Source organism: Ictalurus punctatus, chromosome 4 (genome assembly GCF_001660625.3).
Source record: "Ictalurus punctatus breed USDA103 chromosome 4, Coco_2.0, whole genome shotgun sequence".
In the NCBI taxonomy this organism is placed as follows: domain Eukaryota; kingdom Metazoa; phylum Chordata; class Actinopteri; order Siluriformes; family Ictaluridae; genus Ictalurus; species Ictalurus punctatus.
The window spans coordinates 742,501-760,000 of record NC_071284.1 but is presented as its reverse complement, the minus strand read 5'-3'; the positions used below and the strand labels follow the sequence as shown (position 1 = coordinate 760,000).

Genomic DNA, 17,500 nt, shown 5'->3' with positions numbered 1-17,500 from the left:
CGGCATGAGGTTTTCTCCTGGGATTTCCTGATACCTCAGAATCCATCTCTCCTCCCGCACGCTGCAGGTCTCCAGTGCCAGAGGATGCAGAGCAGCCGCAGAGCATCACCGAGCCCCCACCATGCTCGACTGTGGACAGAGTGTTCTTTCTCCATTCTTCTTCCTCCAGACGTACCGCTGATCCGTCGTGCTGAAAAGTTCCAGTTTAGTTTCATCGCTCCGCAGAACTGAATCCCAAAACTCCTGTGGATTGTTAATATGATTCTGAGCGACTGTTCTTGTGCTTTTGGGTCAGTAGTGCTGAACGTCTTGGAGTTCTGGCATTGAAACCTTCTGCGTTTAGTACACACCTTACTGTGCTCACTGACACCTCAGTGTCTGTTACACCGAGTCTCGCTGCAGGTCTTTTACAGTCACTCGAGGGTTTTTCACAACCTGCCTTCTCACAAAGCTGCTTGCAGCCGTCGATAGTTTCCTTTTTCTGCCCCGTCCAGGTATCTCATACAGGTATTTCTGCCCCGAGCCAGTTCAGGTATTTCATGTGTTCCAGCTCAAGCACACCTGGAGCAGCTAATGAAGCCCTTGATTAGTTTATATCAGGTGTGCTTGAGACGACACCTGTTTTGAATATTTGTGCTGTTGTGAGGGATTCTATTCAGGGGGGTGAATAATTTTGAGACTGGAGAAGTCATTATAAATCGCGTTTCAGTTGGATTTGGGGGAAACGCTTGAAGCATCCGTTGTGTCGAACTGTTCCAATCGCTTTTGTTTGCTTTGTTCATCACAAACAGCTGAAAGTCTGTACATTCTGACAATAAACCTGATTTGCACTGGGGGGTGAATACTTTTGACTGCATATTGTAACTAAAGGACAGGTTGGAATGGGATTAAAGAAGAAGGTAAAACTCACGCCTTCATCCACCAGATTGCATTTGATTCCTCCGATGCGATTAAACGCCGCACTGAAAAGCAGACAGATACAGAAACCTGAGCAGGGGTACTACACAATAATCACACACACACACACACACACACACACACACACACACACACACACACACACACACAGTGAAATGATGATACTAAAAATGGATTGAGGCCAACACACAATGCTCTGAGGTATTAGAAGTGAAACAGGTTGTGTGAAGGCGAGACGCCGCTCGTTATCAGACTCCTGTACTTTACACATTGATGAGGAAGTGAAGTTACTTGATGCCGTCGTCGTGTTCCCCAAACTCATCATCATTAAACCCAAACTGGTCAACAAAGTTCGCCGTCATTTGCTGGATCTGGTAGTCAGAAAAGACCTGAAAACACACACACACACACACACACACACACACACACACACACACACACACACACACACGCTGGTAAATTTGTTCTCTGCTTTCTTTCCAGTGTCGATGACATAAATAAAATAAAAATAAAATGTAAACATTATACATAAACAGGTTCTGTGCTGTTGGTGAAGATTCAGTGATCTACAGGAAATCTTCGCTGCATCACGTTTCTCCCCGTTCTTATTTAACTTACCAGATCCACTGCGTTTTTCTTGTTCGTCTCTGCTAACGTTTCGTCCACAAATTTCTGCCAACGTTCTCTATAATCCTCAGGTAGATCTGTGTCACACACACACACACACACACACAATTACAAAGAGCAACACCACGACTTCCCCCGACGCACACCGACTCCCCCCCCCCCCCCCCCCCCATACGCCGACTAGCCCACCCCCGACACACACCGACTCCTCCGCTTATACGGAGCCGTTACTGTTCTCCTGATCCAACCGCTAGGATTAGTTGCGTTACTTAATGGATTTATTTTGTAATCATTTCCTGTCGAGACTTTAACATGAAGTGACTGAAATAAATAACGATCCGAACGTGACCACGTAATCTGTATTTTATAAAATCGCGGAAACTCGGACAATTAAACCATCTGAAGACGATCGGTCGAGTTTCACGTTAACGAGTCTCCGTATCGAGAAATGCACACAAACTCGGGAGTGAAACATTTTCATGCGCAACACACCTCGTGTAAACGCTCCCGCGAATCATTTACGAATGAATCCGTTCGTACCGTCTATAAGCTGCGTGACGTGACCCTGAGCAGCTCCTGTCTCCACACCGTGTACCACCGCATTCGCTATCCGGGTCAGATGCCCCATGTAGCCCCTCCTCATGCCACCCTCAGACCTGACACGCACACACACACACACACACACACCACACACACACACACACACACACACACACACACACCACTTAGTGAGGACATGCCATTAACACATCAGTTACTAATTAGCTAATTATTGATACACCGAAACCGAACCTCAGTAACCAGAGGAAAATCTTCTAGCACTTTCATTTATTAATTTACTGAGGACCGGGTTTGTGAAGACATCTCACCTATCTTTATGAGGATCTTAAATTATTTTTGGTACTTACAAAGACCTAAACACACACACACACACACACACGCGCACACACACACACACACACACACACACCAGCATGTATTACAGATCACATTAAGTTTTCCCGTAGCTCTTACTGTGTTCTTTCGTTCTCCTCCCAAGCGTCGAGAATCCGCTGTACCAATCTGCAGGTCTGAAACAGCTTCAGCACACACACACACTCACACACACACACACACACACACACACACACTCTATAACAAATCCGATTTTTCCCAATGTTTCCCCAAACGTTGTCATAAGTGAAAGTCTAGAAAGTCTAGGAGGCGGGGCTTTGTGTAACATGGGTGTGGACAGTAGGCGGAGTCAATGAGTAAATTAAGCACTCGCATGTTTCGATAGTTCACCACCATTTATTTAGCTAACCACTAAATTCTTCCCAACGCACTTTTAAGTCCTGAACATGACCAGATATCTTACATGCGTGAGGAGATCTTGGTGTGAGAACATGGCTGCGTCTCCGTGCTGCGCGTGAGCCGTGTCCGCGAGTGTGTTCTCGGGTCGTTTCGGCTCCGGGCTGTCCTCCACCGTCCCGTCAGGTGCCGTCTGATTGAGGATGGCCGACACACACTGCTCCACTTGAACATGGAGGAAATTGTTCCAGGTGAATTTAAAAAACAGGTCCTGGAACAGGAGCGCGTGGAGGTGTGAGAAGGCACTGATTAGGATTTTTTTTTTTTAAAACAAACAAAACAAAAATGTGGAGAATCTGAGAACAGCAAAGTTCTGACCAGGAGCAGGTTGATCATGTCGAGTCGGCAGAGCTCCTGGTGCATTCTGGGAGCACGGGTGTTGAGCAGAGCGGCCATCAGCCTGCAGGCGTGAAGTCGAGCGTTCCCGAACGGCTCCTCCAGAACCCCGAGAGTCGTCAACATGCTGCACTTCTGTACGAGACACAGATCATTTAACGCTTTACCTTTAAACTACTGCACATAACTGTACCTATGAAAGTGGGTGGAGTTTCTCTGGAGGTTGTGGGTGGAGCCTTATGATTGGCACGATTAGTGAAAAAAAACCCCTCAAATTTTACAAACTTATTTTTAATGCTGTAGTTTATTCCAAATAATGGTGTGACTGTGTGCTCAAGAGTGTGTGTGTGTGTGTGTGTGTGTACCTTAGGTGGCTCGAGCAGCAGATGGCGGTAGTGCTTCAGATGCGCCTCAATGCCCAATAAGATGCTGTTGTTTACAGAATACGACTGATTCAGAGTCTGAGATCCCGGATCTATCAGCTCCACCCTGTAACACACACACACACACACACACACACACACACACACACACACACACACACACACACACCCACTCCGTCAGGGTTTATTCAAGAACACATCTGTTACTTATAAGGAGTCACATTAGAAAGCCCAGCTGTCTCAAATCGAAGGTCAAATTCACAGTTCGGTGAAAACGTTTTCATCAGTCTGCCCTGCAGAACCTCTACCTGAACTCAGGTACGCACCTGACACCTGAACCCTGATCCGGGACACAGCAGGTCACCTGCGAGTGAACCGTGTGCTTCAGGTTGTTAAAGGAGAGAGAAGATTGTCTTTTTGTGCCTAATGAACTTTTAGGTGTAGTGTTGAATCTGTAATAACTGTTCCAAGCGTCCTTCCTGATCTGTGTGTGTGTGTGTGTGTGTGTGTGTGTGTGTGTTACTCACCCTGTTTTGCGAGTCTCCAATAAAGCGAGTAAAACTTGAGTCCCGTTAACTATGCAGACTTCACTCTTCTCTCCCTCAAACATGTTCTTTAACAGAGATTCCACACTCTGCTGTCTGACACACACACACACACACACACACACACACACACACACACACACACGTTTTCTGAATGCTTTCAACTGATCACTAATAACATCTAATATTAATAAATTAGAATGAACACACACACACACACACACACTCCCCTCCGAACCTCTAGGAACACAAGGCCAGTTCATGTGTGTGTGCTCTACACCAGAGACGTCTGGGTCTGAGATCAGAAGATGGAGATGAGACGAGAGTTGAGGTGTTTAATAAATCTAGACGTGTTACACACCATAAAACACAGAACCTTCTGTATCACACCACACAATTATTAGGTGAGCAAAAGTATAGGAACACATCAGTCTTGAAGTTTTATTTTATATATATATATATATATATATATATATATATATATATATATATATATATATATATATATATATATATATATATATATATATAATATATGCATCAGGAAATGAAATCTGGAATTCTGATCTACGGTTCTCAAACCCGAATGTTTCCGATGTAGAGAGAAAATAATAGAATCGGCCTTGGTGTTCCAATACTTCTGGAGAGGACTGTGTACACACTGACCTTTGTACATGCTCTCATGCTCCCTGGCACGTGTCTCTCACATGCACTCTGGCTCACACACTCACACACTCACACACTCACAGCTCCAGTGTAGCGAGCAGGGGGTCAGAACCTGACAGCTCCTGCAGTCCGGGCTGATCACGACCCATGCGGATGATGTCACACAGAGCCTGAGAGGCATTCGACTGCCTCTGTCAGCCAACACACACACACACACACACACACACACACACACACACCTCTTAAATTTTCCTGGTCTACAGCTCAGTTAATAAGAATATAAAGCACATGAAATCATCATGGGATTATTGTGGCTGTCAGAATTAATTACTCTCTTCAATTATAATTCAAATTTGCATACTATTTACATAATTACATCTGGTCCAAAAACAATGTTAAACCATTTTAATTCATTTGAGGTTTTTTTTTAGACACTTTATATATGTTAAAACGCGTATTAAAACACATTTCATTTGGCTAAATGACCCGTGTGTTGCTTCATGCAAGAAAAAAAAATATCTCTAAATAATCTGTGCTTTTTTCCCCAGCTTTTAATTAAGTTGGTTGATTTTCATCAGTGCTTATCTAGCGCACTATTACAGTGCGCTCCACTAATATACACCTGTATTTAACAAAGAGATTTTTTGGATAAACCTCAGTATTTTTGTGAATTTTAACAAAAGATCAACAGGTTAAACAATAAAGACAATTTTTCACAGCCTTCTTTGCTTATGTGTAATAAGGGTGCCAATATTAATGGAGGGCGCTGTATATTATACACTATATAATGAGCATCTGTACTCAACAGGAAGCTATTCTGGATTCGGCCACCCTGTATTCTGGAGGAAAATAAGTAGAAGATGGCTCCGTGCTTAAAAACACAGCATCACTCCTGCTCATGTTATACTCATTAATATTCAAATGAATTTAAATAATAATGAAGTCAAATTTAAATGCTATTTTAACAGGAATGAGACTGACCTCACTATCAGTATGAGGCTGAATTAACTCGGTTATTCTCTGAATAAGCTTCTCTTCATCCAGCCACTAAAAACACACACACACACACACACACACACACACACACACACACACACACAGCATGATTAATGTAGAATTTTAACAAAACACAGATTATATTCACTTCCTGTTGTGCGTAGCGTAAAGCGTAGCCTAATGTGTATTTATTATCCCTATACAGAGCAGTGGGACGGTGCGACTCACGGTGAGGATGTCGTGTCGGAGCTGAACCGGTTCCACACAGCTGATGAGGCGCAGCAGGAGGTCCATCATGGCCGACACGTACATGTGCTTCAACACCAACCCTAGAAATCCCTCCTTCTTCCTCAGGAAGCTGATTGTCTGCGAGACAAGATGGCGTGAACAAGGTGCAGGGTAAAATCACAGAGCACAGACGTCTACTAAAATAAATAAAAGTGCTGGTTTGTCCGATTCAAAACAAAATGGTGGTGAGTCATTTAAGAGTCGACTCATTGATGAGCCGAGTCAAATGATCTGACTCAGTGAAAAGAGCCAGTCACCAACAACAACAACAACAACAACAACAACCAAACAATCATGAGCGAGGCTTAAGAACAGATCTATGTCTCTACGCCTTAACACTTTATAATCACAGCTGTTTGGCGTCTGAGTTAATTCCTACAATAAAACGATTCCCACGTGCACCTGCTCGGTTTTCCGGCTGATCAGGCTGCCGAATGTTTTGCTGAAGAAGGAGGCGAGGAGCGGGTTTAGTGGCGGATCCTGCTCCAGGAAGCTGTAAAGCATGTTCAGGAGAGAATCGTCTCCGCCCACTTTATCATTAATGACCGATACGTCACACGTGAGCAGCTCACACGCCATGTTGGCATACCTGAGGAGCAGAGAGAGGGGGGGAAAGAAATGCGTGCGCACTACGGTGAACAAACAGAATCAGCCGATTGGCCGGAAAGAAGATACGACTGAAGAATCTATTTCTCGTACTAAACTGTCTGTGTGTAACGGGCCGATGTACTTTTTTTTTCTCTTTCTAATAAAGAAATCTTAAGACACACCCTTTTGTTGTGTCCTTACTTGTAGCGCAGTTTCTCCTCGCGGTCACTAGGGGGCTCGTGTGTGATGAGGCTGAGAAGCTCCTGTAAGCTGCTGTCCTGAGTGAGGAAGAGGAGGAGGCGCTGGTTCTGAGCCTTACACTCCTGCAGCACGTCATCTTCATCCAGCAGCTCCGTCAGCGTCACGTCGTCCTTCTCCAGCAGCTTCTCCACCTGAGACGCCGTGTGGAGGTCAAACTTCCAGAACATGGCTGCGGCCTCGCACCGGAACTGTACACGGAGAGAAGATCAGACACCAGCGATATGGAATCTGAGCTCTCAGGGAATACCATCACAGATCACCGACATTTTACTCAACATCATCACAATCACTCAGACAATCCTTTTATCTCATCTTTACACATTACTGTGGAAAATGTACCTAGACTACTGACTAAAAAGCATTAGTGTTCCCTCATCTCCATCTCATCTGAAACATAACGGTTTCATTGCATCTCATCGTTTTATCTTTTTAACTGAACAAATGTATAAATCTTTCAATCAATAAGATGCTCCTTCGTCACATTAACTGGACGTAAATCTTTTAAATGATCAGCAGAAATAGAATTAGACAGAAACAAACAAATAAATAAGCCGCAGCACTATACGACCCGGTATAAAGTTACGAATGGGAAGAAAGAACCCTGATATTATTAACTTTCATTTTAATTTGTAAGGAAGGAATAAAAACACACTGGGGTGGAGTGATGAAGTGGAGTTAATGTAATAACCCGGACGCTGATTATTTTCCTATAACAGCACGTCCCCTGGTCTTTTATTCCACTTATACTGCAGCGATTTAACAACAATTACAGTTTTTTTAATTAAAGAACGATATTTACGTTACAGCAGCTATAAACAGTCGTTCCCTCTCCAGCCTCTCGTTTTTCTCTCTCGAAGAGCTTTACCTCGGACTGTTACACAGCGCTGACACTGGAGACTCCTTCCTTACACGTTACATAAACATCTCCTTACAGAAACCTTATATAAACTTATATATATATATATAAAAAGACAGAGAGAGGTAAGAGAGTGAGAGGGAGAGAGTGAGAGAGAGAGGTGAGAGAGTGAGAGGGAGAGAGTGAGAGAGAGAGGTGAGAGAGAGAGGTGAGAGAGTGAGAGGGAGTGACAGAAGGAGAGAGAGGTGAGAGAGTGAGATTCTGAAATAGTTATGTCTGCTTTTTTATTTAATTTAATTATTTGCCTTACTTTTAATAGCATGGTACTTTTACATTATTTTAATTACCACAGTCATTAATTTAATTTATACATTTTGTATTGTATATTTTATGTGTTACATACATGTTGTTATTTTCGTTTTTCTGTCACTGCTGTTAGTCGCGCTTTATTTATTTACCACAAATTATTTATCTATTTTACATTTTTTTTTACTTCATACATTTTAAATGCATCAAATCAATTGAAGTCAAGTTTGATAAATGGGCCTCCAAGCTTCTGTTTGAGTTTTTCCAGCCCTGAAAAAATAAGCTCCTCCCCCTGCCTGAAACAGAGCCCCGCCTCCATTTCTTATAAGGTAACTCAAACATGAATGCACAGTTTTAACAAAGTTGCAGGAGAAAAATGAAATTCAAATCACAGCTGATAAAAGTTGCACACTGCTGCTTTAAACACTCGCTGGCTGAATGAAAAATTTAATAAATAAATAAAAAAGTGCTGACTCGGCTACTGTGCTATTTCAGGCTTTGTGAAGGAAATGACGTCGACCGCTCCACCGGATGAGCAGATCTTATTACAGGATCCATTTCCTGCATATACACTATACATTATTTACATGATCCTGTGCAGTGCACGTATACACGAGTGGGTCATTGGCATTTATAACTCTACATATACATTACATACATGTTCTGCATATAGATTCATAGATGTGATTAATCAATTAAACATAAACGTAAAACTCCGCAGCACGCAGGAGTTCAGGATAATAAGTATTTATTAATAAGAATTGAGGGTTTAATCATCAGCACACTGACATTTTCAGCTACAGCCTTCATATCATCACAGTTCTCTCACTGGTTTATACACACCGACTCTTAACTTCCAGACTACTGAAAAAACCTCTGAACTGAACACTCGTTCTTCTGATTTGACTCATTTATTGATTCAAGTCGAATCATGTTGCAAAAATACAAATGACCTAAAAGCATTTCTGATCGTACGAGTCACTTGGCGCTCAAAAGTCCTAACGAACAAGTTTTACCAAAAAACACAGGCTTTTAAAATCTGTACTTCAGGATTAAATGGGAGAAGCGAGAGCGAAAGGGCAGCGACGGGAAAATACAGACAAAAAACAAACGGATTTGATTATCAAATCATCCAGGAAATGAGAGTCAGGAGCACCGGGATGAGGACGAGAGATGGGAACTGGGTGGAACATGAACACAGGCCTTCTAGCTCATATAAAACCACTTCGAGTGCATGTTTGAACCTGACTTTGCTTTAAAGGGTGTGTGTGTGTGTGTGTGTGTGTGTGTGTGTGTGTGTGTGTGTGTGTGTGTGTGTGTGCGCGGACTGAGAAAACCAAGAACACAAAAGGAAAGTGTTGGTGAATAATGCTACGTTCACATGATCCTCGGATGGTTTCCCACCTGCTCAGCTGTAATTATTCATTCAAGCGCTTTAGAAATGTTTCTATTCTAATCTATTGTTTGTATCTCATTTATATTCCCAGTGCTGTAAAACTGCCACACAGACAGAGGATAGATCGTAAATATGAGCCTAATCGTGTGTATGGCCTAAAACTGACCACTCAAACCATCCTTTACAACATCAAAGAAAAATCAGGAACACTTCAAAATGATTCCCAAAACTCCCACTTCATGACTCACGACTCATTCGGAAAGCAGCTTTACAGGACCACGGATGAAGATTCAGCTCCCTAATGAACAAGCTCACTTTCGGGTGGACACCCTAAAGATCTGCACTTCCCAAAACACCTCTTCCTCACCCTTACCTCAGCGGATCATCTCACCTGCGGATTTCTACCCGAGAAGTGCTGCTGTGTGGTCAGGAAATCGCGAGATCCTATCACAGCCATGCGTGGCAAAGAGAGCAAAACTGGCCACACTCTCCGCGTGGGAGGGGCATACTCTCTTTCTGCTGTCAATCACAGCAACACTAGCCAATCGTGAGCATCTGTGTGCTCGTGTATGCGAAAGACGGCGGATAGCGCTTTCCTCTGAGCGTGTAAAATATAACTAACAGGAAAAATATAAGGACTTACTATAAATAGGACACAAATGAGGACATTTTGAAAAAGAAAAAAAGAAAAAACAAACAACACGTAGGTAAGTGTCAAAGGAAGTCTGGGATTAAAGATGACCAGATGTGGGGAATATCTGAGATGCCCTGGCAGCTGTTTCCAGCGTTACACCGCGTGTTTGGTTCTAGCTCTACAGCAGGTACAGCTCGCTGACCGCTCCGTAGTGATCCGAGAGACACCGGTTCACAGTTTGTACTCGAGAAGATCCTTTAACGATGTCCGAGACGTACGACTGCCTGACCGTATTGTTCTCTATGTGTGTAGCGTCTCCTGATAAACATCACAGTGTAACCTTAGCGTCATTCCACAGGGCACTCGGCTTCACGGCTCCTCGAGAAGAACGTCAGGAGTATGTGATGTTATACGTGGTATCATAGACCTAACCGTGATAAACCAGGTCCAGGATTTCTCACTGATCATTGATACAAGAGATTTGTTTGGCACTAGAACACCACCACCACCACCACCACCACCACCAACACAGAACTTATCACAAAGAGCATCATCCTTAAAAACCTAACGAAGAGTCAATGAAACCTCCAGACCTTTCAACACGCTCACTACTGATTGTCTTTACTCCTTTATACCCGTATACTCATTTATAATTATTTAGAAGCGCACTATCCGGTCAAGAGTACCCAGAGGAGTACCGGTCCCCTTATGACTCTGGTTCCCCGCAGAAGGTTCTCCCTCATGTCTTCTCAGGATGTTTTTCCTTGCCACAGTCACCTGTGCATGGCTCATTATGGATTTAGATCTACAGATACAGATTTATGTAAAATGCTTTGTGACCGTGTCTATTGTTAAAAACGCTATACAAATAATGTGGCTCCACACACACACACACACACACACACACACACACAGAGAGAGATACGTTATCCGAGCATCTATAAATGATGACTAATCAGCTAGAAACATTTTAAATGACAGCTCTTTAGTATTTAATGAGCTATATTCGGAGTTGTGTTCAGTCTGAACACAATAATCACACTGCAATCGGTATTACGGATTGTGCTGGCCCACATGTATACGTGTGTGTGTGTGTGTGTGTGTGTGTGTGTGTGTGTGTGATGCATGTATAACCGCGTTGGGCTGGAGTGCGTCATGTTCGGTTGGTTTGTATTAACACCGAACCGGCCGCTTGTGTCTCCCAGCGCGCTCTAGATAATAAACCCAGTCCAGCTCCCTTCGGACTTCACATTCTTCTCCAGAACACTCACCTTTAATGCCTCAGCAGTCCGTGTAAAGCTGTCCGACTCAGCAGCTCGGATCGTCTCACGTTTAATAAACAAACCTATAATAATAATATTAATAAGAAGAAGAAGAAGAGGAAGAGGAATATCGGCGGCGCGCGCTGTTTGCGTCCTGCTGCAACACAATGCACTGAGATGAGATTCCCCCACCCTGCTGTCTCCTCACCTGTCCTCCACACACACACACACACACACACACACACACAGTTAATTCCAGATCCCGAGTCCTGGGTTAGGAGAGCAAAATAAGCTCTTCTGACATGTTTATTTGAGTTAAAATGGCGGACGCGGTAACGGGAGCGCGCAGGCAGCAGCGGCGCGCTCGGGTTTTTAAAGTTATGGAGGCTTTTAATCGTCGCGTTTGGGATTTGTTTGAACTGAAACACGCAGGGATTTGGCTGGACATGAAGTGCAAGTGTTGGTGGAAATCCCACTGAGTGTGCTGCGTTAAATGAAGCGGAGGATAATAATGCACTTTTACTTTATTACACGGTTTTATTTGGAAATGGGAGCTGGAGCTGGTCTAAGATCTATTACACCCAGAGATCTCAAATCACATCATTATACCCCATAATACCCCATTATACCCCATAACAGAGGAGTGAGAAATACACGAAAACAACGTGGAAACACTGACAGAACCGGGAACTATTATTACTGTCGGACACTTGATTATTCAAGGACACTCCTTTAACTCTGCGCCGCGCCTCCATCCATCCCGCTCCCGTCCCTCCGCCCCTCCCCCTCCGCCCCCTCCCCCCCTCCCCTCCGCCCGACGCACTGCGCATGTCACAACCTCTAACCTGCTACAGCACTGCACAAAGCAGCACAATGTGTCTAATATATATAAATCTATAAATACACACGTAAGTTCTTCTTCTATAATCAGTGTGATTTAAATCTGTATTCAGTGTGATTTAAATTGATGCTGAACTGGAAGACTTTCAGTGTTTAAGCGGAGCTGATCTGGGTTGCCAGGTCTGCTGTTTTAGGGAAGCGATAAATAGGTCAAAGTAGGACATCTACAGGAGGAAACTGGTCTAAATAAATCTTTAACCAGCGTCACATAATGACTTTGTAAAATGTTACTCTGTTTTACAGTGAAGAGTTACAGCTGTCATACTGAGACTGTATTCAAAAATTATATACAAAAAATTCATTTATAATAGGCCTAATTACCTAAACAAATTGCTATAGCTACAATTTTGTTTTTGTTAAAGAACGGCACTTCATTTTTATAAAAAAAAATCAATTTTCAATTACTTTTTAATGTTGTCTTATATCTGAAAACTTGTTGTAATAATAATAATATTTAATTGTAATAAAATGCCTCCTTACAGAAATATTCAACAACAACTTCTCAACAATGACACATGTTTATTTGTTAAGGAAAAACATATTTTAACCCAGTTATTATTCGGCTAGCTACATTATATTAATTTATAGAAAACATCCAATTGTTATAGAAAATTAATCAACACTGTCTGACCAATCAGAATAGTTAGCAGTTCAACACCTTTTTATAATTATTTTCTTTAAAAACAAAAAAATAATAATTTTTCATAATTTCCATAGGCTAGTAGTTTTAATCGTCTTTTTCATATAGTTATGATTTATTCAGAATTCAGGTTGTACTTTATCACGAATATTGTTTAAACCTTTCATTTTTTTATATGTACAGAACTTTTTTTGGAGTTAAACCGAAAGGTGCTATAATAATAATAATAATAATAATAATAATAATAATAATAATAATAATAATAATAATAATAATAGTGTTTTTCAAGCACCACTAATAATAATAATAAGTGGAAGAAGAAGAAGAAATTAATTATAAGATATAAAAAATAAGATACCACAAATCATAAAAAGTATCATTTATTAAATAAAATAACGTTGAACAAGCGCTGATTATTATTATTATTGTTATTATTATTATTATTATCATTATTATTATTATTATCGACACCGCTCAACTTCCGCTGTTTTCCCTGGTTGCTATGGTTACGTAACATCTTCTGAACCATCCAATCATTAAACAAGCTTGTGAATAATCACGACTAGCCAATCACAGTGAAGGGGCGGGGTTTGTCGGAATGTGGATGTGGAAAAAATAAAAACAGCCGGCTTTTCTTTTCCTCGGTTCGTTATCCTTCCCCCCGGTCCGGTTCGGTTGGGTTCGGTTCGGTTGTTGTCGTCGTCACCTCGGTGCAGTTTGCAGACATGGCGAATGTAGTGGACACCAAACTCTACGACATCCTCGGAGTTTCTCCTACGGCTACCGAGAACGAGCTGAAAAAGGTAGCGTGTATTTCTAGAGCTTTCTCCGGGAGAGAGGTGGTCTGGGCCGGGGTGCTGAGCTAGCCCTCTGCGGCAGGGTTAGCATAAACCGGTGTGTGTTATTCTCCTGTGTGTACTTTAAAATCCGAGCCAGGCCTTCATGACTTTAATAACATAATCAAAATTAATAATCTTATGTTTGTAATTTCATTTGTAATCTTCAGTGGCAGAAAAAGAGAGGATGTTGTGGCTGTGAATCCTGACAAAAGATGCTGTTTTCCGCGCTAGCATACCTGACTAGCATACACCTGAAATAACAACTCCTTTTTATTATTTTATTCTCCGAATTATACAGATTAAAATGGTCTATATATAGAATTATACAGATTAATTATTATAAATCCTGATGAGGGGTGAAATTGTGATTTTAGAACGTGACTTTAAAAATATATATTTATTACACTCTGTAAATCCACACCACTCATTTAATGTAAATGTAAATATTTGTGTTTACGTCCTAAGATCTTTTAAAGCGTTAAATTAATTTGTATAGAACAACAAATTAAAATGAAATAAAAATAAAGAGCTGAGGAACAACTACACTTTTATTTTCATATCTATGAATATGCAAGACTATGCAAATTTGGAAACGCCCCCATCTCCTCCTGCTGCCTTCACAGTTTCATGTCATGAACTTTAACCAACGTAGCTATCTGCTCGTAAACTAGCCTAATAATTTGCATATCAGATGTCCAAAACGGTGGCGTTTATTTAGTGACATCAGTGACAATCTGAGCTCATGCATAGCTCCACCCCTAAAGCGGTCTAATTTATAGTACTGGGAAAGTTTCGTGCAAGACTATTCAAAACGTGTTCCAGTGCATCGGCTCGGGAAGAACGTATACGCTCAGAGAAATGACGTACGATGTAGGTCAACTGTCATGTTCAAAAGCTAGAGATGAAGTTTTCCATCCGTCTACCTTCTACACCACTTATCCTTCAGGGTCGCGGGTCACAAGGTGGGGTACACCCTGGATGGCGTGCCAGTCCATCGCACGGCACAATCACATACACATTCACACACCCGTTCGTACACCACAGACACTTTTTTCTGAATTTTAAATCTGACTTGAATGTTAGAATGATTAATTACGTGTTTATTACAGGCGTATCGCAAGCTGGCGAAAGAATATCACCCTGATAAGAATCCCAATGCAGGAGACAAGGTAAGAGACGTCCTGTCGTCACGCAGAGCTTCACTAACGAGCCTGAGAGTGAACGTGGAGTCTGAACCTTAATGAGTGTGTGTGTGTGTGTGTGTGTGTGTGTGTGTGTGTGTGTGTGTGTGTCAGTTTAAGGAGATCAGCTTTGCGTACGAGGTGTTGACTAACCCTGAGAAGAAGGAGCTGTATGACCGGTATGGAGAGCAGGGCCTGCGTGAAGGAGGAGGAGGAGGAGCCGGGATGGAGGACATTTTCTCCCACATTTTCGGTGGAGGTCTGTTTGGGTTCATGGGCGGTCAGAGCAGCAGGAACCGAAACGGGGGACGGCGGAGGGGAGAGGACATGGTGCATCCGCTCAAGTGAGTCCAGCGTGTGTGTTATAATCAGTGTGATTTACGCATTACCTGCCCGGCTTCCTTCTCTGCTTAGAATAGTAAAGCGAGATAACCGTACTAGCTGTATGTTTGTTTGTTTGTTTGTTTGTTTGTTTATTTATTTATTTATACCTCTTTTATTTCTGGGTGCCAGGGTGTCATTAGAAGATCTTTACAACGGCAAAACCACCAAACTCCAGCTGAGCAAGAACGTCCTGTGTAGCGCCTGCAACGGGTGAAGGAGAAAAATAAACAAAGTCGAGACTAATACTCTAAACGATCTGTGATTCAGAATAAGGGAGTAAACTGTGTGTGTGTGTGTGTGTGTTCAGTCAGGGGGGGAAGACGGGCGCGGTGCAGAAGTGTACGGCGTGCAGAGGCAGAGGGATGAGGATCATGATCAGACAGCTGGCTCCTGGTATGGTCCAACAAATGCAGACGGTGTGTAACGACTGCAGTGGCGAAGGTGAGGAAAATCATCACTCGTAGTGTGATATAAATATCATATAAATTATATAATGTTAATAAATATATATATGCGCGTTAATGTAAACCTGCACTACTGTCAGAGATGCTGTTATAGAGAATTCATCAACACCTCCTGACCAATCACAGTCCAGAACTCGTGTGTGTTGTGAACAGGTGAGGTGATCAGTGAGAGGGACCGGTGCAAACAGTGCGAGGGCCGTAAGGTGTGTAAGGAGGTGAAGACGCTGGAGGTGCACGTGGATAAGGGAATGAGACACGGGCAGAAGATCACGTTCAGTGGAGAAGCGGATCAGTCTCCCAACACCGATCCTGGAGATATTATACTGGTGCTGCAGGAGAAGGAACACGAGGTCTTGCACGCGCGCACACACACACACACACACACACACGATTAAAATTCACTCTAGCAGCAGTATAGATAGTTTATATAACAAATGTTAATACAGTGTGTGTGTGTGTGTGTGTGTGTGTGTGTGTGTGTGTGTGTGTGTGTGTGTGTGTAGGAGTTCCGCAGAGAAGGTAATAACCTGCACATGTGCCAGACAATCGGCCTGGTGGAGGCGCTGTGCGGCTTCCAGCTCACTGTCACACACCTTGATGGGCGACACCTCCTCATCAAATACCCTGCTGGAAAGGTCATCGAGCCAGGTGTGTGTGTGTGTGTGTGTGTGTGTGTGTGGGTGTGTCCTTCCTGTATATGACATGAATCATGCCAGGTGTGTACGTTTTCTAGGTGGCTGATGCCTGTGGTGAGTGAACGTAGTCAGTACAGGTCACTCCCTTCACACTTTTCACACCGAGTAGTGCATTAACTTGTGTTTAACTACAACCCCAATTCCAAAAAGGTTGGGACGCTGTGTAAAATGTAAATAAAAACAGAGTGCAACTATTTGCAAATCTCATAAACCCGTATGTCATTCACAATAGAACATAGTTTAAACGTGTGATGTATTTTCTGAGCGTCACTGCTGGGTGGAGGTTGGTGTAATGTGGTGTTGGTGTTGTAGGTGCTATGAGGGTGGTGCCTGGAGAGGGAATGCCGGAGTACAGGAACCCGTTTGAGAAAGGAGATCTCTACATCAAGTTTGACGTTCGGTTCCCGGATAGCGGCTGGCTCAGTACCGAGAAACTAACCGTAAGTCACGAACTCGTACATGCGCAATCAAACATGCTACGTTTATATAAAGGATAGTGTAGCGCACTTACGTTTGTGTGCGCGCGCGCGCGTGTGTGTGTGTGTGTGTGTGCGCGCGCAGGAACTGGAGTATCTGTTACCGTCACGTGACGAGGACGCCGTCATCACGGCTGACACGGAGGAGGTCGACCTACAGGAGTTCGATGTGAGTCAGGGGTCATCTGGAGGTCAACGGCGTGAGGCCTATAACGACAGCTCGGATGAGGAGGGCGGTCCTCACGGGCCAGGGGTGCAGTGCGCCCACCAGTAACATGTCTCTCACACACACACACACACACACACACACACACAGAGCTCAGTCACAGTGCATCTCACCTGGAACAAAACCTCCGCCTCCTCTTCTCCAGCCCAGACCTGCCATCCTTCACGCGTTTTGTGTCCGAGCTCCGTATCTTAACGTCAGACCACACCGCTACGTGATTCGCCTCAAAAATACGCGGTCTTCTTTTTCCTTGCGCTAAAAGCGACAGCTGTGAATCCGGAAT

At 43.1% G+C, this 17,500-nt stretch overlaps 2 protein-coding genes across 3 annotated transcripts in view; one reads left to right on the top strand and one right to left on the bottom strand.

The window, feature by feature from the left end:
* The window catches only part of ppp6r2b (protein phosphatase 6, regulatory subunit 2b), a 22,859-nt gene extending 11,109 nt beyond the window's left edge, over positions 1-11,750 (bottom strand). The window contains exons 1-16 of one of the 2 annotated variants that reach the window (XM_053677795.1): positions 11,621-11,750; positions 11,422-11,495; positions 6,899-7,146; positions 6,512-6,698; positions 6,050-6,187; positions 5,807-5,872; positions 4,907-5,016; positions 4,142-4,255; positions 3,597-3,720; positions 3,214-3,366; positions 2,903-3,106; positions 2,560-2,624; positions 2,086-2,201; positions 1,537-1,622; positions 1,210-1,307; positions 911-962 (exon numbers count right to left, since the gene is read on the bottom strand). In XM_053677795.1, coding sequence (XP_053533770.1) covers positions 911-962; positions 1,210-1,307; positions 1,537-1,622; positions 2,086-2,201; positions 2,560-2,624; positions 2,903-3,106; positions 3,214-3,366; positions 3,597-3,720; positions 4,142-4,255; positions 4,907-5,016; positions 5,807-5,872; positions 6,050-6,187; positions 6,512-6,698; positions 6,899-7,125 — 1,740 coding nt within the window. In that variant the 5' untranslated portion in view covers positions 7,126-7,146; positions 11,422-11,495; positions 11,621-11,750. Of the gene's footprint in view, positions 1-910; positions 963-1,209; positions 1,308-1,536; positions 1,623-2,085; positions 2,202-2,559; positions 2,625-2,902; positions 3,107-3,213; positions 3,367-3,596; positions 3,721-4,141; positions 4,256-4,906; positions 5,017-5,806; positions 5,873-6,049; positions 6,188-6,511; positions 6,699-6,898; positions 7,147-11,421 lie in introns of both variants that reach the window. The other variant, XM_053677794.1, reaches the window with a different exon arrangement.
* A 1,791-nt stretch (positions 11,751-13,541) lies between these two features.
* Positions 13,542-17,500, top strand: part of dnaja2b (DnaJ heat shock protein family (Hsp40) member A2b) — a 4,919-nt gene continuing 960 nt past the window's right edge. Inside the window, exons 1-9 of the mRNA XM_047152456.2 lie at positions 13,542-13,755; positions 14,901-14,960; positions 15,087-15,316; positions 15,486-15,566; positions 15,664-15,797; positions 15,974-16,170; positions 16,324-16,468; positions 16,828-16,955; positions 17,077-17,500. The exon at positions 17,077-17,500 is cut by the window's right edge and continues 960 nt beyond it. Coding sequence (XP_047008412.1) covers positions 13,678-13,755; positions 14,901-14,960; positions 15,087-15,316; positions 15,486-15,566; positions 15,664-15,797; positions 15,974-16,170; positions 16,324-16,468; positions 16,828-16,955; positions 17,077-17,265 — 1,242 coding nt within the window. The 5' untranslated portion in view covers positions 13,542-13,677 and the 3' untranslated portion in view covers positions 17,266-17,500. The remainder of the gene's footprint in view (positions 13,756-14,900; positions 14,961-15,086; positions 15,317-15,485; positions 15,567-15,663; positions 15,798-15,973; positions 16,171-16,323; positions 16,469-16,827; positions 16,956-17,076) is intronic.